We start from the raw sequence: 19,310 nt of genomic DNA on the forward strand, positions 1-19,310 counted from the left end.
AGCAGACGTCGCTTCAGATGATCTTCAGTAGGAGGGGCAGGGGAAACATGGATACTTTTAAGGGATCAGGGATCAACCTAATGAATATTTTTTTGCCAGTTTTGAGATCTTATGTGTGAAGAGCCTCTGTCAAATCTGTCCACGGAGCTCCAATCCTCCTGGTCCTGATTTCACCTTCACTGGTTGCAAGGTGCAGCATTAGTATTTTATACTTTCCCACTAGGCTTGCTTTTATTTTCACATGAAGCCATTTGGGAAAGTCACACTAGGAAGATTTCAATATGTTTCACACATCTGTTGTTCTCTCCATCTTTGTATGTCTTTCCCATCCAATGACCCCGATCCCACAGCGCAGAGAATTGTTCCAACCAGGCTGCGTACTCTAAACCCCCGCCGTCCACCACCAACCACGCCGCAGGAGAAAGCAGCCCTGACGAAGCAGAGGTGCTGCTGTCCAATCAGAAAGCTGCGACCCGCCAGCCGTCCTTCCTACGCGCCCTCGTCAAAGCCTTCGGACCGTACTTTCTGATTGGCTCGGCCTTCAAGCTGCTGCAGGATGTCATCACCTTCGTCAACCCTCAGCTGCTCAGGTAGACGACGCCGTATTTGCATGTATAGAATACCCAATGAGGTGCCATTGTTTTGGTGTTGCTGAGTGCTTTTTTTCCGGATTTTGTTTTGAATATTGTGTGCATGTTTTTGCATGCTGGTTTGCTTTCATTCTGATATATAGTAGCTGTATTATTTGAAACTGTGTACTGTCCTTGTTAAGAATGCAATGTAGTTTTGTATAATGTTTCCCTTGATCTTCTTATGAAGAACGGTGTGGCTTCAGTTCTGACACCGTATCTCTATATAGAGATACCTTATCTCTCTCTATATATACAGTCATTTGGTTGAATAAGGTTGCGTAAGTTCCTTTAGTGTAATTCTAATTTTATTTGTCAGACAATTTTATTTCACAAATTTTCACAATTAAAGCTTTTGTTCCTTCATCTGTTATTTTATTGTGAAAGCTATGACTAATAACATTCAACTTCTGATGATGTTAGTCTGAGACTGGCAGCAACAGAAATACTTGCACTGCTCTTCAATAGGAGTTATTTTACTTAGTTATTTGATGCTTCATCCATTTTTAATTAAACCAGGACATCACTACAGGAACAAGAATCCTGTGTAGGACACTCTTGCACACTATGATCATTACTTGACAACTGACTGTTGTCAGTAGTAATGATCTTCCCTGAATTTGGTTTAAAAAGTTATGAATTATCAGAGCAAATAAATTTCAGTCACATCCATCCATCCAGCCATCTTCAAAACGCAAACAGGGTCGCGGGGGGCTGGAGTCAATCCCAGCCAACTTCGGGCGAGAGACGGGGTACACCCTGGATCGTTCAGCCAATCACAGGCTGACACAGAGACAAACAACCATTCACACTCACATCCACACCCACCTAAGGGCAATTTAGAGTTCCCAATCAACCTAATCCCCAGCACATGTCTTTGGACTGTGGGAGGAAGCCGGAGTACCTGGAGAGAACTCACAGAGAACATGCAGACTGCACACAGAAAGGCCACTGGGCGGAGTCAAACCCAAGACCTTCTTGCTGTGAGGTCACAGTGACACCACCGTAGGGCCCAGTCCCATTTTCATTAATTTAATGCGCTGGTATTTATAGCTTTTGTATTTTAATATCAGCTTGTGTATGACATAATTGCAATTTAAAGTAAGTTAAAGTGATGAAAATGAACATTCATCACTTTTTCCAAACAGTATTATCAATTCACCAGCAAATATGCCAATGTAATAATAGTCCTATTGAAGCCCAGTATACATGTTGAATTAGGTTTTGACGTGGCACTGGGTCCTGCACTTACACTTACACTAACTACTTCAACACAACTCTCTGTGGCACGTTGGCTTCACTGTTGAAAACAACCTGCATAGTGATGGTAAACGACATGTCCCCTTTTCCTCGTCACTCTTAAAGGCTGCTGATCTCCTTCACAAAGCAGAAGACTGCTCCCGATTGGTGGGGCTACTCGCTGGCCTTCCTCATGTTTTTCACGGCCATCTTGCAGACTCTCATCCTCCACTGCCAGTTTCAGTACTGCTTCATCACCGGCATGAATATACGCACGGCGGTCATCGGAGCCATCTACAGGAAGGTATGTGCTAATTCCAAACATCTTAGCCTTTAATGCACAGATAACACAGGACTTTTCCCAGAAAACTCTTACTTCAGTGACACTCTAGTCGTCCGTCCAATCGTTGTTCTGCAGTCGCTGGTGATTACCAACGCTGCCAAGCGCTCCTCGACGGTCGGAGAGGTGGTCAACCTGATGTCGGTGGATGCACAGAGGTTCATGGATCTCACCACCTTTCTCAACATGCTGTGGTCCGCCCCTCTACAGATCATGCTGGCACTATACTTTCTCTGGCAGGTCCGTGCGCAAAGTTTACGCCGACTGAAAATTGTCGTGACTCGCCATTCTCCTCTATAGATGCTTTAGATGTTTACATTTTTATTAAATAGAGGGGCTTCTGTAGATTAGTTTTGAATTGAATTTTGCAGCGATTAACTGTCTCACGCTATTTTACAGAACCTCGGCCCATCTGTTCTGGCTGGGGTGGCGGTCATGGTCATGCTGATCCCCCTCAATGCTGTAATTGCCATGAAGACGCGAGCTTTCCAGGTTTGAGCAGTCTGTGACTTTCAGTGGATCCATTTTTTTTAAATAAATTTTGTGAACCCGTTTTCTATTTCTTTAATGCTTGGTTAATTTATTACTGCCCCGATAAAGAGCAGTTTGCCTCCATGTCTGCTTCCTCCCTCCCAGGTGGAGCAGATGCAGCACAAGGACTCTCGTATCAAACTGATGAATGAGATCCTGAACGGCATTAAAGTCCTGAAGCTGTACGCCTGGGAGAACTCCTTTAAAGAAAAGATCCTCGCCATTCGACAGAAGGAGCTCAACGTGCTCCGCAAAATGGCCTACCTGGGAGCGGTGTCCACCATGGCCTGGACCAGCGCCCCCTTTCTGGTAGGGTTCTATACCCCATGGTGTAGTGTGAGGTCTTTTTCCCCTGTTGTAAAAAAAAAAGTAGTTTATCCATCTAATGCTGGCTGAGCTCAGTGATAAACTCGAGTAGCGAGGTCATTCCTGCTGAGTCACTGGTTGAGTGTATTTAGCATCACGACACCAACTGCTCTTCTTCTCCGCGCTAAGCTGATCGACCTTGACGTCTAAGTGGCCTGTTTGCTGGCCTGTTTGCAGGTTGCCCTGACAACGTTTGCCGTGTACGTGACTGTAGATGAGAACAACGTGCTGGACGCGGAAAGGGCCTTTGTGTCACTCTCGCTCTTTAACATCCTGCGGTTTCCCCTCAACATGCTTCCCCAGGTCATCAGCAGCCTCGTGCAGGTGGGAACTTTTTTTTTCATGTTGTTTCCCCCTTCTGTTCTCCCCTGCGTTTCCTACGTGGGTTTGTTGCCACAGCTTTTTATTGAGTGCCTTTGTGTTTGTTCTACGTTGCAGGCCAGCGTCTCACTGAAGCGGATCCAACGTTTCCTGAGTCACGATGAGCTGGACCCAGATTCAGTGGACAGAAAGAACACTGGCACAGGTGAAATTTGATATGTCCTCCTTTGAATTAAGGTTAAAACCTTTTTTTTGTTTGACTTAATTCTACATAAGCCCAGTGAGGCAAAAACTATTACAATTCTTGAATGCAGCAGAGGAAAAAAAAAACAAGGCAAGTTCAGACTTGCAGCCCCTTTAAAAACAATTCCCCCATTCCAAAGACAAAAAGAAATCCACAGCTTTTCTTGCTCAACAGAGTTTGCGGTGACAGTCGTCAATGGGAAGTTCACCTGGTCTAAAGAGGACCCTCCCGTTCTGCACAAGTAGGTCCCCATAAGCCACACTTGCACTGGTCCTGTGTTCATATATTGTCATGGCTGAAGCGCAAACATGTGAATGTTCCCCGTGTGTTTGCAGTATCAACGTGATGGTGCCGCAGGGCTCCCTGCTGGCGGTGGTTGGCCATGTTGGCTGTGGGAAATCCTCTCTTATCTCTGCACTGCTCGGTGAAGTGGAGAAACTGGAGGGAGAGGTTTCTATTCGGGTAGGACCTCTTTTTATAATCCACAAAACAAAAGAGCATGTATCCGGTAAACGCATCTCCTTTTGCCTCCCTGGTTCCTCCTTTGAGGTGCCACCAATCCATGTTTTTGACATAAAACACACAGTATAGTGTGTAAGTTCTACTCAGAATACTGGTTTAAGAACTTGAGAAACACACAGACATTATCATCAGGATGTAAGGAGCATCTTCCAACTCTTAGTTCATTCGCACCGCCTCCAGATGTTTTTCCCAGGTTTGTATAAAAAAAGAAAAAGCTCTTGTTATATACATGTTAGTCATCTGAGAGGACCAGCTCCAGTACATTTGCATGTGTGCATACATTCATAAGAGACATAAAGGAGATGGTATTCAGTCAGTCATTTGGATTCTGTACATCTAGCCCTGTGTGCAGAAGGAAGTGTGCTCCACCACTAACTGCAAACTACACCATTCAAAAATAAAGCAGTAGTTTGTACTGGTTTTATCAATAAAAGTATTTTAGACTTCTAGTTTTTGTAGTATATTGTGTCAATTATTGTATACTTGTATTTCAGGGGGCCTAAGAATGTTTTACCAAGTGCGTTTGACTGGGTCAAGCTAAGTGCTTCCTCTTAGTTGTAGTCCTTATGTTAAGCTGAGCTAATCTCATGTCTGCTTAAGGCTTCATTTATAACAGACACACATGAGAGTCTTCTCATCTCACCTATGGCAAGGCATCGAAACGCATTAAACCCATGTGAATACATTATGTATGCATGTGCGTAGTTGAAGCTGAATTTTGGGGGTTGCTAATCACCTTTTTTGCGGGCCTTTCCTCAGGGATCAGTGGCATACGTCCCCCAGCAGGCGTGGATACAGAATGCCAGCCTGCGGGACAACATCCTGTTTGGGAAGCCCTACAATGAGCAGAAGTACTGCTGCGTTCTGGAGACCTGTGCCTTAACTCCTGACCTGGAAGTGCTGCCTGGTGGAGATATGACTGAGATAGGAGAGAAGGTACAAAAAAGAGACGCTGTCTCATTTCCCTTTTGTCACTAAGTAAACTCTTTCTGTTCCATTTCTCACAGGCCAGCTTTACTTCTGCTTACTTTTTGCCATGTTTATCAAAGCACCATTTCATCTTTTTCATCTTTTTCTACACAATCCTTGAGCTGACGTGTGTCCATCCCGCAGGGCATTAACCTCTCCGGTGGCCAGAGGCAGAGGGTGAGTCTGGCCCGAGCGCTCTACAGCGACACGGACATCTACCTGCTGGACGACCCGCTGTCGGCCGTGGATGCACACGTGGCCAAACACATCTTTGACAACCTTATCGGTCCAGAGGGTGTGCTAAAGGGAAAGGTGAGGAGAGTCTACGCCTGGGTTCATCCTAAAAAAAACAAGAACACCAAGCCAAAAGCCAGCATGCAAACAACTCTGAGCTGAAAAGTAAATAAGTGATAAAGAGTCATGATAGTAGTTCACTATAGTAGTTCACTATCATGACTGGAAGCAGCATGTCTTTTAACCACACTGAAATTGCATCTCTTATCAGTTTATTGCTTGTATTTCATATTTATATGAAACACGTTTGTGATAAGAGCTGGTGGACTTCCTGTCTGACTGGATTCTGCTAGGCAGAGTACAAATAGTATGTTACTGAATAGGCCGTCACAGTTGGACTAAAAAGTGTGCCTGTGCAATGGTGTGTGCAAAGGTTTTGTTACATCAAAAAAAAAACAACAATAATGGATCTTTTGTTTGACTCCAGACACGTATTCTAGTGACACACGGCATCAGCTTCCTGCCTCAGGTGGACAACATCATGGTGATCGTGGATGGCAGGGTGTCAGAGATGGGCTCCTACCAGGAGCTGCTCAAACAGAACGGGGCCTTCGCAGAGTTTCTCAGGACCTACGCCCTGGAGGACATTGTAGAGGAGGAGGAGGAGGAGGCCTCTGGTGCGGCGCCACTTTGTTTTGCTGTAATATCCACTGATATTTTTGGGCTGAGTACAAAGAGGTCTTTAACATACTGCTAACAATGCTTTTACAGAGGAGTCAATGGCAGAGGAGGGGCCGTTCCCCGACGATGCCCTTAGCATCCACACAGACATGGTGGACAGCGAGCCGGTGATCAACGAGGCCAAAAGAAATTTCATAAGGTAGAGGAACTATTTCTTTCTCACCACCTCAAGGAACAATGTTCTTTTCTCTTGAAAAAGGTCAACGAATGGATGTTGGAGAGTAATCTGCCACTGACGGTGTTATTCTGCCACACAGCACTATAACTTAATGTTCATGTCTGCTCCATGGCGATATGTTTTCTGGTTGTCCGTCCGTCTGCTGCATTCTCCTGAACGCCTGCAGAAAACGTTCTTCAGATTTCTCCCAACGCCCACTTAGACTCAAAGAAGAACATCAAAAGTAAAGGTCACTTTGACCTAATTTCACCTAAATGAAACATCCCAGCAGCAACTTGAGGGAATTTCTCCAAACGCCCACATGCACACAAAGGATCAACCAATGACGCTTTGAGGGACAAATACTACTTTGTTCTCCTGTCCGTCCCATTTGTCTGAAAGCAATATCCATGGGGCACCTAACCTATGTCACAAGCCTCCACTTGGATTCAAGGATGGACTGGTCAAAGGTCGCTGTGACATTCGTCAAAGATTCAAACGCTAATCATCAAATCCTCACACACATGTCTAAGGGGATGGCAAAATTCCACAAACCACCACGCTGTTGCCTCACATGGAGGGAATCTTTTCTCTCTCTACAGGCAGATCAGCATCATTTCAGCTGACGGAGAGAACCCCAAATCCCGCTCAGTGAGGAGACACAACTGCAGCCAGAGGAAACACTCGGAGCAACAGGAAAAGAAGAAACCCCAGGATATGCAGAAACTTATCCAGTCAGAGACCGCGGAGACAGGCAGGGTCAGTATTTGCTCATGCAGATTACTTTAATTGGCCATTTCTGTTTTTACAGATGCGCAGATGTACCTTTCGAAGCCTGCGGCTTTTCGTTTTCAAGGCCAAGTTCTTGCAAATTTAGTTTGTATTTACTCCATACTGTCATCATATCCTGATATCGTCTCCACAATGTTGCAATATCACACTATAACAAATTCTAGAAATCAAAAAATTCAATCATATCGATAACTAGAATGGCCCCTGGAGAGGGTAGACCCCCACTGGTTGTTCCCTCAAGTGAAGACTAATTGAGGGATTAACATAGGTGAAAACTCATGGCTGTCACTGAGGCTGTGAGCCGACCTCGACTCAGCGCTGTCCCTCCCCACAGGTGAAGTCGAAGGTGTACCTGGAGTACGCCAAGGCCGTAGGAGTCCTGCTGTCCGTGATCATCTGCTTCCTGTACGGCTGCCAGAGCGCGGCGGCCATCGGGGCCAACATCTGGCTCAGCCAGTGGACCAACGACGCCTTGACCAATCACACTCAGGAGAATATGAATATGAGAGTGGGGGTGTATGCAGCACTGGGTATCGCACAAGGTAAGGAGCACTTGAGCATCATAAATACATTCAAAGACAGTTTAAGTGAGTTTAAAGTCATTCACGTTCATGCATTAGTTATTGTAGCCACGCATTTATCCTGAAGCTGCCTTTGTTCTTCTGTCTAAGAGACAAAATGTTCATCCCCGTTGTGCCTTTGTTATCAATTCTTGTATTTAATTAACCCACCATCATCACCGTTGCTCACCATTTACTACATGCACACGTAGACAATTAGCATATACATCTTCATAATAGAAGGTGAAATGGAAAGAAAAGCAAGATGAATTAATAATAGATGGCTGGTTATGTGATCTGTATGGATTTGGATGCATGTCAGGCCAGCTTTATGATTTAGTGTTATATTCATTGTGTACGTATCCACTTATACGCACGATGGTTAGCGGGGCATGGCTCAGCAACAGGGAGGTTTTGTTCTGTTGTTTGCATAGCTGATAGTGGTTTCAATGAGATCTGCCTTGGTAATGAGATCCCACCATTGTCTTTTCAGGTTGTGTGTGCTGCCACGTCGTAGTGTTGACATTATATAACAGCAATTGACTGCGTAGGGCCATAGGCCTCTCCCCTCCCCCACCCCCCTCACATAGCTCCTCAGTTATGTCTAAATAAACCAAATGTATTTGCCTTGCAGGCAAGTTGAAGGTTGTTTATTTCCTGCAATGAGCCCAGCGGAGAGACTTTGAACGCGTGGACACTCAACGCATGTAGTTGACAGGCGCCGACTGTGTCTACTAGTAGTCCCACTCCGTTCTCATTCCGCATTATTAAGTTTCCTCTCCAATATCTCTTTTCCTCCACTTCTACTCCTCTGATTCAACCCTAACACAGGTGTCCTGGTCATGATGTCTTCCTTCACACTCGCCATGGGGAACATCGGAGCGGCGCGGAAGCTGCACGCTAACCTGCTCACCAACAAATTTCACACGCCCCAGTCTTTCTATGACACCACCCCTTTAGGACGCATCATCAACCGCTTCTCGAAGGACATCTACATCATAGACGAGGCCCTTCCGTCCACCGTGCTCATGTTCCTGGCCACCTTCTTTGTTTCTCTCTCCACCATGATAGTTATCGTTTCCAGCACACCCATCTTTGCCATTGTCATTGTGCCGCTGGCTATCATATACATCTTTGTGCAGGTACTCGGGGAGAATGTTGTTTGTGATCCAGATCAGCCGCTCTCTTTCTCAACCTTCTCCTCTTTTCTTTCTTTTGGCAAAAATGCCCTCTTCCTGGGTTGGCATGCTGCATGCATGTTGGAGCAGCAGCTTTTATTAACCTTCCAGTTCCTGGGATGTTGTCGGTGATGAGCCTTTAGTCCACACAGTCCAATAAGACTTGCACAGTGTGGAGTTGATCAATACAACCCCGATCCAAGAAATATGCACACAATATACTGAAGTTGGCTTACGCAAAGAAGCATTACTCGTCTTTAGTGATTCACAGCCTCCATCTAGTGGTGTACCATTGTAAATGCAACTGAATATTTTGTATAATACTAATAGTTATGAGCCTGCAATGTGTTTGGATTTGATTGCCATGGGATTTAGGGTGTGTGATACGAAGGAAATGGATGCCCACGAAATCCCATTATTGATTAATTTATCTCTGACCAAACTAGAAAGATAACAGTAGAAATACTGCAGTTGTTGCAAATTAGCAGAGCTGTTGTCTGGTCGGGTGGTTTGTGTGTGAGCATCTGCAGATCTTATTAATGCATAGTAGTCAAACAGAGTGGTGTTTGCTTTATTGATGACAGTTACTCACACAGATTCTTCAGATATGGCTGATTTAGGCAGAGATGGAGGGTAAATATTAATAGTTGGTGTCTTTTTATAAGTAACATTAAATAATCTATCGCAAAAGAGCAGATGTCCTGTTCCAGCAAGGCAAAATTACAGACACATTGAGGAACCACTCGGTTAGGAGAAGAAGAAGTAGAATCCCCCCCCCCCCCCCCACCCCCCACCCCCCTTAAGAAGAGACTGATCTGATGTTTTCTATTGTCTGCAACACATTAGGAACAAGTCATCATCCATTTAACACGGGTATTGTTGTGTTGTCACACTTAATCCACCCCCCCCCCACCCACCTCCCTTCTCTCAGGTGTGCTGTTGTTGGGTAACTGCCTGTTGTGCCGGGCCTACAGTATGCTGCGGGCGGCCAAGTTCATGCACTGCAACATGCTGCAGGGGGTCCTGCGAGCTCCGCAGGCCTTCTTTGAGAGCACCCCCACCGGACGCGTACTGAACCGCTTCAGTAAAGACGTGGATGCTATAGACTCCTACATCCCAGACAATATTGACATATGGATGCGCACTTTCTGGTATACACTGAATGTGCTGCTCATATGCTCCATTCTCACCCCCATGTTCCTCGTAGTCGTAGCCCCGTTAATGGTGTTCTATTGGTGGGTTCAGGTAAATAGGCAACAAGTCTCGCTAATTCATTAATACAACATGCATGTCTGAGAGTGTGTGTGTGTGTGTGCTGGTAGACCGTTGCATGTGGTTGAGGCAGTCACTGCTGTTCAAGTGCTGTAGGCGCGTTAGTTGGGTCTCTGCTAATTCAGTAGTCTGGCGTAGTGTAAAAGACGGTGAAAGCTCCGGCCAGCAGCACCACCTGGTCCGGTTGGTTACACCAAAGATTCCGAATTCAGATTTTGTTTTGGGCAAATTGAAATTCAAGTTGATTCCAAATTGTTATTCCGAGGCAAGCTGCTCCACAGGCAGAGATAATCTCACTAGTTGTCCGGCACAGCGTTTAGCATTCAGAACCGGGCTCAGCTGCTGTTCAGCCACTGAACCCAAACAGATCGAAGCTCCCTTACAGCAGGTCCCATTCTACCTATGCAGGCTTTTCATCATCCATGTAGTGTCGTTTTACCCACACCCATCTGCAATAGTAGATCGCTATGGTAGCTTTTGCCCAGGGAGGCCTAATGAGGTTATTCCTGCTGCAGGAGCATCACTGTCTGTCAGGGGCCCCGCTGTGGGAGCGGGAGAACAGCCGTTGCTGTTGGTGGTGGTTTGGTTTGTTTTGATGGCTGCAGTATCAAATTCACAAAAGCCCTGAAAGGGAAGTGAGTGAAAAGGGGTTCTGGGGATCCATTTTAGAAGTCTGATTTAAACGGTCTCCTGTCCTTGGGCTGTAAAATTAAGAGGCAACAAATATTTTGCCTGGAACATCTTTAAAAAAACAAAATCGAAACAATACATTTTCGCAGGTGTGAATATATCTTGTACCCACAAGATTTTTGTAAAATCAATACTCACCTGGTACAAAACACCAACGCCCCCATTTTCAACATGGAGTAGTGACACACTTCAGCCCCTTGTGGCCAGACTCAGTATTACAACAGCAAACGCTAGAGTCATAGGATTAAATGCACTGGAGGACCACAATTCGTTCTTCTTGCATTCATCCTGGGCTGTGAAAACACTGAGACTTGACTTAAGACTTTTGTACTGGACCGACTGTGTTTCAAATCGGAGGAGTGGAATGTTTCCAGTGCCTTCCGAGCTCGACGAGGCAATGTTTAGGATTAGGAACACTAGATGAGGGGAGATAGTCAAGAAATCTTTAAACAATTTCCCAAAAATATTGCGAGTCACAAATCAGTAATAAAAGTGTGCAGGCGGTGAAATGATTTTAGAGGAGACATTCTCTGGGCGTTTGGGGTCTCTGTGCATTTGCCCTGACATGTCACCAACACCAGCCGTACTAACACCAGCTCATGTTGTCCCTTGGCCCCCTTCCTGCATGGCCCGCGTCTTTGCAGCCTTGTTTGTCTGTAACCTGTGGCTTCTGCTTAAATAATACAAACTACTCTCTGTAAAAGTATTTGTATTTTGATAGTCCACTGTAAATGTATCATTTAAAAATATGTGTGAAAAACAACACCTGCAGTTTTATTTTGACATCAAGTAATATTTCAACGTGCAGACCTGCATTCCTCAAGTGAAATGTAGACTCATTGGCCGTGAAAAACGTGTAATATGAAGCGAGCACTGCAGGTGTTCTGTACCACACAGGCTTTCTTCATTACTTCCATTACTGCATGCACGCAAGTGTGTGTACGTGTGTGCATGTGTGCATGGGCTTGTCTGTGTGCATCATAATTGTTTCTGACTCTGTGAGCACCTGGGACATCTCGTTCAGTCTTAACGCTGTGTTTGCTCCTCCCCGTAGAGATTTTACGTGGCCACGTCTCGGCAGCTGAAGCGCCTGGAGTCTGTCAGCCGCTCACCCATTTACTCCCATTTCTCCGAGACGGTCACCGGCAGTAGTGTAATCCGAGCCTACGGCAGACACTCTGCCTTTGTTTTGATGAGTGACATGAAGGTGGATGAGAACCAAAAGAGTTACTACCCGGGTATCGTGTCCAACAGGTGAGTGTCCTGTCCCCAGTCTCTTGTCCCTGTGCACCCAAGCTCACGGACGGGATGAGTGCAACAGCCTTTAGTGCAACAGATGGACACGTCAAAGATCACGCTTACTCACTGTCATATCTGTGCGGTATCCACAGCAGCATCAGTTAGCTTAGCATAAAGACTAGGGATAGCTAGCCTACTACTGGGGTGTCACAGGGGAGGTTTTACGCCAGATAAAACCACAGATTTTCATATACTATCACTTACATTTCACTTATGTGTTTCCTTAAGAATAAACAGAGGACGTATAGCATGTTAACAGCTACGCACTGGTCCTCTTTGCCCTATTGTGTCCCATCTGTCTCATGCCGTGCGATGATGTTGCTTACGTAAAGTGAAAAAGGAATGCAACACAACAGTGCAAACCTTTTAAGCACATGCTGTTTGATGCGGCCTGTTTATCAAGTTACTCATCAAAGATAAAGGGATACCCATGAGGGAGAAAGGCGCCTGGCTGAATGATGAAGACTGTTGATAGGTCCAGCTTCCTCTGGAAGGAGCTCGCACACATGCTGACACTCAGCAGCGTTATGCAGCTGTGCCCTGTAATACTAATCACTTATCCAACCAACAGTCAACACTGTATCCAGTGTTTAAACCCTGCCGCCAGATGTTTCACAGGGTAGAGCTTCCAGTACTCTGTGCAGTGGGATAGGTTCCCTCAAACACTCCTGTAGTGTGGCTGAGTGCGACTCCACTCAGTGTTCACCATACACTCTGCTGCCGTGACTCGAACCGCGCTTGCAACCCTCTGTCACGCAGGTGGCTCGGAGTGCGCATCGAGTTCATCGGAAACTGCATGGTGCTGTTTGCTGCTTTGTTTGCCGTGACTGGAAGGGAGAATCTGAACCCAGGCCTCGTGGGTCTCTCCGTATCCTACGCTCTCCAGGTACGCTGCAGCTATCTATCATGTGTGATCCCTTGCTCGCATTTAACCGTTTACACAACAAGTCCTCTAAATCAGCAGCTCCGGTTAGCTCAATGCACCAATGACTTTTATCATAAACATGGGTGGCATTAAGCCAATATTGCCCATGTCTTTCTACATGTTGACGTGTTTTTGTTGATGCTGCACTTCTGAATGAGTTCTTGCTATCGGGGATATTACGATGGGAAATGATTGAGGGGTTGCTCTCCATGACCAACTGAACCTGGACTATTTCAACCATTTTTTTTTAGCTAACTAACGAATTATATGGCTCATAAATCATTTTATTTTTCCCGTAGGTGACCATGTCGCTGAATTGGATGGTGCGAATGACCTCCGATCTGGAGAACAACATAGTAGCAGTGGAGAGAGTGAAGGAGTACTCTGAGACCAAGACAGAGGTATCTGCTGGTGTGTGTGTGTGTGTGTCTCTTTATGCTGCGGTTAAAAGCATGAATTTACTCACATTCCAAAAAACTGTGCTGCAGCCAAGTCATGTTCTCAGACAACCCGGGAGCTATAAACTCTAACTAAACCCAGAAACATTGAGGTACCTGGTGCCAACATGGGCCCCTTTGTAACACAACACCAGCAAGCGTATGTGTGCTGTAGACGGTGTACTCTTTCAGCAGCCATCCCACTCAGTGCCCCTTCTAGAGCTGCTATAGTTGTTAGTGATCGTTTTGTTTGGAGCATCCAGTGGGTCTCAGAGGTGAAATAAACGTTTGGAAGCTCTCAGGGTATTTTTTTTTTTTTTGAGCGATAAACACATCTTTTCCGCTAAAAGCCAAACCGGCTGATGAGTTGTTCAGAAGGTTTTCTGAGCCAGAAATGCTGCTTGTTGTGTTCACAGGCACCCTGGGAGGTGGAGGACAAGAAGCCCCCACCCGATTGGCCCACAGAGGGGAAAGTGGAGTTCCAGGACTACAGTGTCCGGTACCGAGAGGGACTGGATCTGGTCCTGAAGAACCTCACGCTGAGCGTCAAAGGAGGAGAGAAGGTGGGGACGGTGCAGAGACGCCGTCGCTATGCGCAACGTTGAGCTCAACAGGGTTCACTCAGCGGTATTATGTCTCCCTACAGATAGGTATCGTGGGCCGTACGGGGGCCGGCAAGTCATCCATGACGCTCTGCCTCTTCCGACTGCTGGAAGCTGCAGCAGGAGAGATCGTCATCGACGGGCTGAAGATATCTGAGTTAGGGCTGCACGACCTGAGGTCCAGACTCACCATCATCCCACAGGTACACGCCGCAGGCCTGAAGAAGGGTACTGCACGTGACAGATCGCAGAGTTCAAGCCTCGCAAGGCACCATTTAGTGTTATTACTCTTCATCAGAGTTCTCCACATGGTACCAATCCTAAATCTTTTGTTTGTGGACTCAGTAGCTAAAAATTCCAACTTCAAGCTGTGTTTTTTACTGTGAAACCTCCTTTTGTCACACACAGCACAGGCTGTTTCTCCCTGCTTTCAGTCTTGATGCTGAGCTGAACTGATGGCCTACTGGCTCTAGTTTCATATTTAGTGCACAGATTTCTCATCCAGAAAGCAACACACATATTCCTTTAAAAATTGAGTTCATCAGATGAAAATCATTATAAATTGATTATGTTGGGTTTTGGACCCAAAGGGGATTACAGATTCTCTCACATTGGATTGGCACCTGGCGGTCGTTTTTTTTTTCCACACCTGCAGCGTTTGTTTCTCTCTCTGCCACAGGAGCCGGTGCTGTTCTCAGGCACGCTGAAGATGAACCTGGACCCCTTCGAGAAGTACAGTGACGAAGAGCTGTGGGGAGCTCTGCAACAATCCCACCTCCACAAGTTTGTCAGCAACCAGCCGGCAAAACTGGAGCTGGAGTGCTCTGAGGGAGGAGAGAACCTGAGGTCGGTGCGATGATGAATGAGTGGCTGCAGTCAACCAGCTAACCAGAGGCTCCCTGCAGCGCTGAGTTTCATCTGCTGTTGTATCCACAGTGTGGGCCAGAGGCAGCTGGTGTGCTTGGCTCGAGCTCTCCTGAGGAAGACGAGGATCCTCATCCTGGATGAAGCTACAGCTGCCGTGGACCTGGAGACGGACGATCTCATCCAATCCACCATTCGGACCCAGTTTGAAGACTGCACCGTCTTCACCATCGCTCACCGGCTCAACACTATCATGGATTACACAAGGTTCTGCACATATGAATACTGGCCTTGAAGGAGAAAGCAGCTAAATGTATTTTAGGCTCCTAAAATATTAATAACAGGGTATGCTTTATTTAGAATACTTTTGATTAGTTAGTTCTGATGAAAGTTATAACATAACAAATATTCTGTGTTTTGTTTCTCCAAACTGGCAACGTGCAAACATATTGGTACGAGAGTGGAATTTAACCTTAAATGTGTATGCATATGCGTTTTTATTTCTGCTTTGCTCTAAGAAGTGTCTACGCTTTGTAAGTGGCTGAACCTTTTCTCTCTCTGCCCGCAGGGTGCTGGTGTTGGACAAGGGACAGATAGCGGAGTTCGACACTCCGGCAAACCTCATATCCCAGAGAGGAATCTTCTACGGCATGACTAAAGACGCAGGGCTCACACAGTAGAACTGCCTCTTTTTTCCCTCGATGTTACATGCCAGGGTTCAGCGTATCTCTGCAGCTTGAACCATTTTCAGGACACTTGCTGCTGACTCGGGGAGCCGTTGTGGTGTTTTCTGTTTGACGTTCACGTTCTCTTCTGTGGTGGTCTTTAGTTACCGGCACCAACAGTAGGGTCTAAAGAGGAAAATACAAGCCATATGTGAAAGTCCTAGTTGATCCAAGTCTGCCCTTTAGTGCCTGTGCCAGTGGGATAAAGGAAGCCAGTGAATGTATCATTTTTCTAATCAGCTACCTGCTGCAAAACAAACAAGAAAAAGAGAAGGAACTTTTTTACTTGTTTCTACAAAGAAAACTCGTGTGCCACTGTACTTTCCTCAAAGAAAAGAATAGTGACAAACCCACTTATTTTTGTACTGTACCGTTATTTAAATAATTGTATCATTTAAAAAAGTTTGCTCAGTTACATGTGATTATTTTGTGAACCAAATCTATTAAAACTTGAATTCTGTACCACCAAAATATGAATTGTGATAATGCATTTATAAAAAAAACAAAAGTGTGTGTGTGTGTGAGAGTGATCCCGTCTAATGTAGAGACTAATGATACAATTTAAAGGGTTGAACAAATATTAACGAAAAGTAAAACAACTCATTTGGTCTGAAATAGGTCTCAATCTATAATGCAACACCATTACCTTTATTACATATAGCGATATACTGTATGTCTGTGTATGTACTTGTACATCTATGTGTGGGTTTGAATGTTATTTTTCACTTAAAGATAAAATACCTTAATTTAAGTGAATTGCCTTTCTATTACCTTTTGTACATTTTAGGGCTCATTTATTGACACTGGTAGCATTCATCAACAACAATATTAGGAGTACAACTTGTATATATTCAGTCTGTGAACTAAAGGACAATGTAAGTATTGCAGTCCTCCACCAGAGTGTGCTCACAGCGGATGGAGGATCCGCCCCGTCCCTTACAGGGTCCCTGTCACTCAATGAGGAAGATGTCTGCTTCCACTGACCGAGACGAGTTCACCTGAGACCACGGGCCTCTTGATGCATCACAGAGAAGCTGCGCTCAGCATTTCTTAACAGTTTCCTCCTGCGGCGGGTGCTTTGAAACGCAAGCAAGCACACACACACACACACACAGTCGCTACAGCATGCAGAAAACCCACATCGCCAGTCAGAGGGAGGTTGTGGAAGCTCTTTGTTTTTCTTTCTTGAGTAGTGTGTCTGCAGAGCGGCTTGATGTATTTAGACCACCCACAGTCGGCTAGAGGGAAAGTAACTGTGGGGGCACGTTGTTTTTTTTAATATCATAGCAAGAGGGAGCACATTTCTTTTTGTAGTCTGTAGTCAGTTTGTGTCTATTAGTTGTTTTTCTCTAGTGTCTCTTTGTGGTCCTTTTGTGTCTTTAAAAAAAAGAAGACTTGTGTCCGGGGTTTGGGTGTCTTTCTGTTTTTTTCTTACATTTTCTTTGTCTCTTTGTGGAATTTCCATCTGTCTTGAGTTGTTTTGTGTCTCCTTGTACGCGTTGTGTGTCTCTTTGTGGTATTTCTCAAGCCATTTGTTGTAACTTTGGCCTCTTTGAAGGACATCTGTACAAGTGAAGGGCAGGGGGCCCCTGGGCCGTGTTTCCTCTGGACCTGTGCCCGGTAGTACACTCCTGCATGGGACAGTATAAGCTCATTATCAGCTGTACAGCTTCTGACCAAAGAGAAATTCATCTTAATTTGTGTAAAATCACTGGTGTGAGATTTACTTATTCAAAGTACACAGGTATCCGATTGAGGAGATGTTGTTCTTTCTTTCTGTCTCGTCATGTGTTGGGATGCATGTCTTGGATTTGTCAATGCTGAGTTCTTCAAATGGATCTGGCAAAAAGTTTGTACATATCAACATGGATTTTTGCATTTCTGACTGTGACCCGGAAGCAGTGTGTGGTGCCGTCACGATAAGAGCAGTTTGAATCCTTTAATGCGAAGGAAAGTGGCTTCAATGCTTCCTTACTTTGCTCCTTTAGCAAAGAAACCACTGGACCATCCTTTATGAAAGGAGACCATAATCTCAGAGGCCTTCATGTGTTGTTACAGTGCTGAGTCATGCAGACGACACAAACAACCAGGTTCAAAGTATTATTTTATTAACAAGGTTGCAACATGAATGAGTTACGCTAACGGTCACTTAAATGCGTTTCTCCGTCATGATCGTTATTTCTTGTGAACGGCCGAATGATACGTCGCTATTTGAACATTGCCCCCGCAAAGAATCGTGGGACAGAAGTATTTCCTTTCGTAACGGATGGTCCAGAGGTTCCTGTGCTAATGGAGCTAAGGTAGGGAAGCTTTAAAGCTCCTTTCCTTAGCATTAGAGGATTCAAACAGCTCTTTTCATGGTTGCCACTTACACTGCTTCCGGGTCATTTCACTCACTTGGGGACCTTCCTAAGCAAATTTGACAATCTAAATCCAGCCTCTGTTTGACCTGTGTCACTTCTCGCCACCCAATCACCTCTACCGCTCACACAAGGGAGAGAACCCCGCTGTGCCCTCTGCAGCGGAGACAAACCCCGCCCTCACAGTGACCACGAGGGAACCACAAGGATGAAGATGATTCATGAATTACTGGAAAGACGGACACATTATGGGCTAATAGAATCCATCTTACAGGACAATGCTTTATATGATTTTGCTTTTCATGCACAAAAAACACATGTCTTTGTCAAGAACAAACATTCAAGTCCACAGTTTTTGCGCTGGAAGGAAGTCTGATAGCTGGCCTATCCTCAGCTGAACTGAGGAGGAAACCCATCGAAGAAGTTGACACAGGAAAGGAACCAACGATTACACCTTCATTCATTAGCTGTGCCAGACGCACACACCCACCGTGCAGCACACCACCCGATCTCCGGAGTGCTTGTCCTCATCTCACCTCTTTTAGTCCTAGGAGACAGATTCAGTAAAAGGTTGTGTTTCACATTTGTGTTCCAACATATGAAGCAAAATCCATGAATTAAAGTGCTGGCTCTAAATGTAAATGTGTAAACGTAACGTCCTGCATGCTTTTGCAATGTGTTCAGTTTTTTCTCTGGAATGTGTACGTTCATGAGATTTTCCCAAGTCCACACCAAGTGGATGCAGTGACTAATCTGCCGTACAAAGACACACTTTGGAGACTGTGGAGCATGCATACTTGTGCGAATGCTGTGCAACAGCATTCACACATAAAACAGACTCTTAAAACAGAAATATTATTGCACAGCAATGTAATAGATCCAATAATCTTTCAATTAGCAAAATGTGTATTTATTGTGAGCTTAACAGTTCATTAATTCAGTCTTTCAAAACGTGTTATACAGCTAGTTAAATAAACATAAATGAAAACTATAAATAGTGTTTAATCACAGTTTTACTTTCTACGGGACAGAGCAACATGTAAACTCAGCTTACTCATTTCATTTAGTTTGTAGAAGTAGATCATGCTTATTGTAATACTCAACTGAAGAAAATAAGGTCATTGTTTAAATGTGTTTCACTTTATATTAGTTGGTCAAACCTTTGCAAAACTTTACTCAGTTATTATTGCGTGTTTTACAATATTTCTCCCATTTTCTTTCTCTTGGTGTCTGCATTATCTTAAATTTGTATATTTTCTAAGAGCCTATTTTGTAATACTTTCAGTCATTAGAATATTATTGTGTATATTATA

General features: G+C 44.9%; 1 protein-coding gene across 7 annotated transcripts in view; it reads left to right on the forward strand.

The window, feature by feature from the left end:
• Positions 1–16,163, forward strand: part of abcc3 (ATP-binding cassette, sub-family C (CFTR/MRP), member 3) — a 31,845-nt gene extending 15,682 nt beyond the window's left edge. The window contains exons 8-31 of one of the 7 annotated variants that reach the window (XM_037463042.2): positions 351–590; positions 1,995–2,172; positions 2,287–2,448; positions 2,608–2,700; positions 2,845–3,048; positions 3,283–3,429; positions 3,544–3,631; positions 3,845–3,911; positions 4,006–4,132; positions 4,952–5,128; positions 5,306–5,473; positions 5,883–6,072; positions 6,167–6,275; positions 6,896–7,052; positions 7,420–7,627; positions 9,755–10,068; positions 11,840–12,039; positions 12,844–12,970; positions 13,309–13,410; positions 13,863–14,009; positions 14,093–14,251; positions 14,728–14,894; positions 14,985–15,179; positions 15,481–16,163. In XM_037463042.2, the coding sequence (XP_037318939.2) occupies positions 351–590; positions 1,995–2,172; positions 2,287–2,448; positions 2,608–2,700; positions 2,845–3,048; positions 3,283–3,429; positions 3,544–3,631; positions 3,845–3,911; positions 4,006–4,132; positions 4,952–5,128; positions 5,306–5,473; positions 5,883–6,072; positions 6,167–6,275; positions 6,896–7,052; positions 7,420–7,627; positions 9,755–10,068; positions 11,840–12,039; positions 12,844–12,970; positions 13,309–13,410; positions 13,863–14,009; positions 14,093–14,251; positions 14,728–14,894; positions 14,985–15,179; positions 15,481–15,592 (3,838 nt within the window). In that variant the 3' untranslated portion in view covers positions 15,593–16,163. Of the gene's footprint in view, positions 1–350; positions 591–1,994; positions 2,173–2,286; positions 2,449–2,607; positions 2,701–2,844; positions 3,049–3,282; positions 3,430–3,543; positions 3,632–3,844; positions 3,912–4,005; positions 4,133–4,951; positions 5,129–5,305; positions 5,474–5,882; positions 6,073–6,166; positions 6,276–6,895; positions 7,053–7,419; positions 7,628–8,476; positions 8,788–9,754; positions 10,069–11,839; positions 12,040–12,843; positions 12,971–13,308; positions 13,411–13,862; positions 14,010–14,092; positions 14,252–14,727; positions 14,895–14,984; positions 15,180–15,480 lie in introns of those variants that run through there. The other 6 variants (XM_037463043.2, XR_005119812.2, XM_037463045.2 and 3 more) reach the window with 6 other exon arrangements.
• Positions 16,164–19,310: the final 3,147 nt, after the last annotated feature.

The sequence above is a fragment of the Pungitius pungitius genome, chromosome 21 (genome assembly GCF_949316345.1).
Source record: "Pungitius pungitius chromosome 21, fPunPun2.1, whole genome shotgun sequence".
Classification (NCBI taxonomy): domain Eukaryota; kingdom Metazoa; phylum Chordata; class Actinopteri; order Perciformes; family Gasterosteidae; genus Pungitius; species Pungitius pungitius.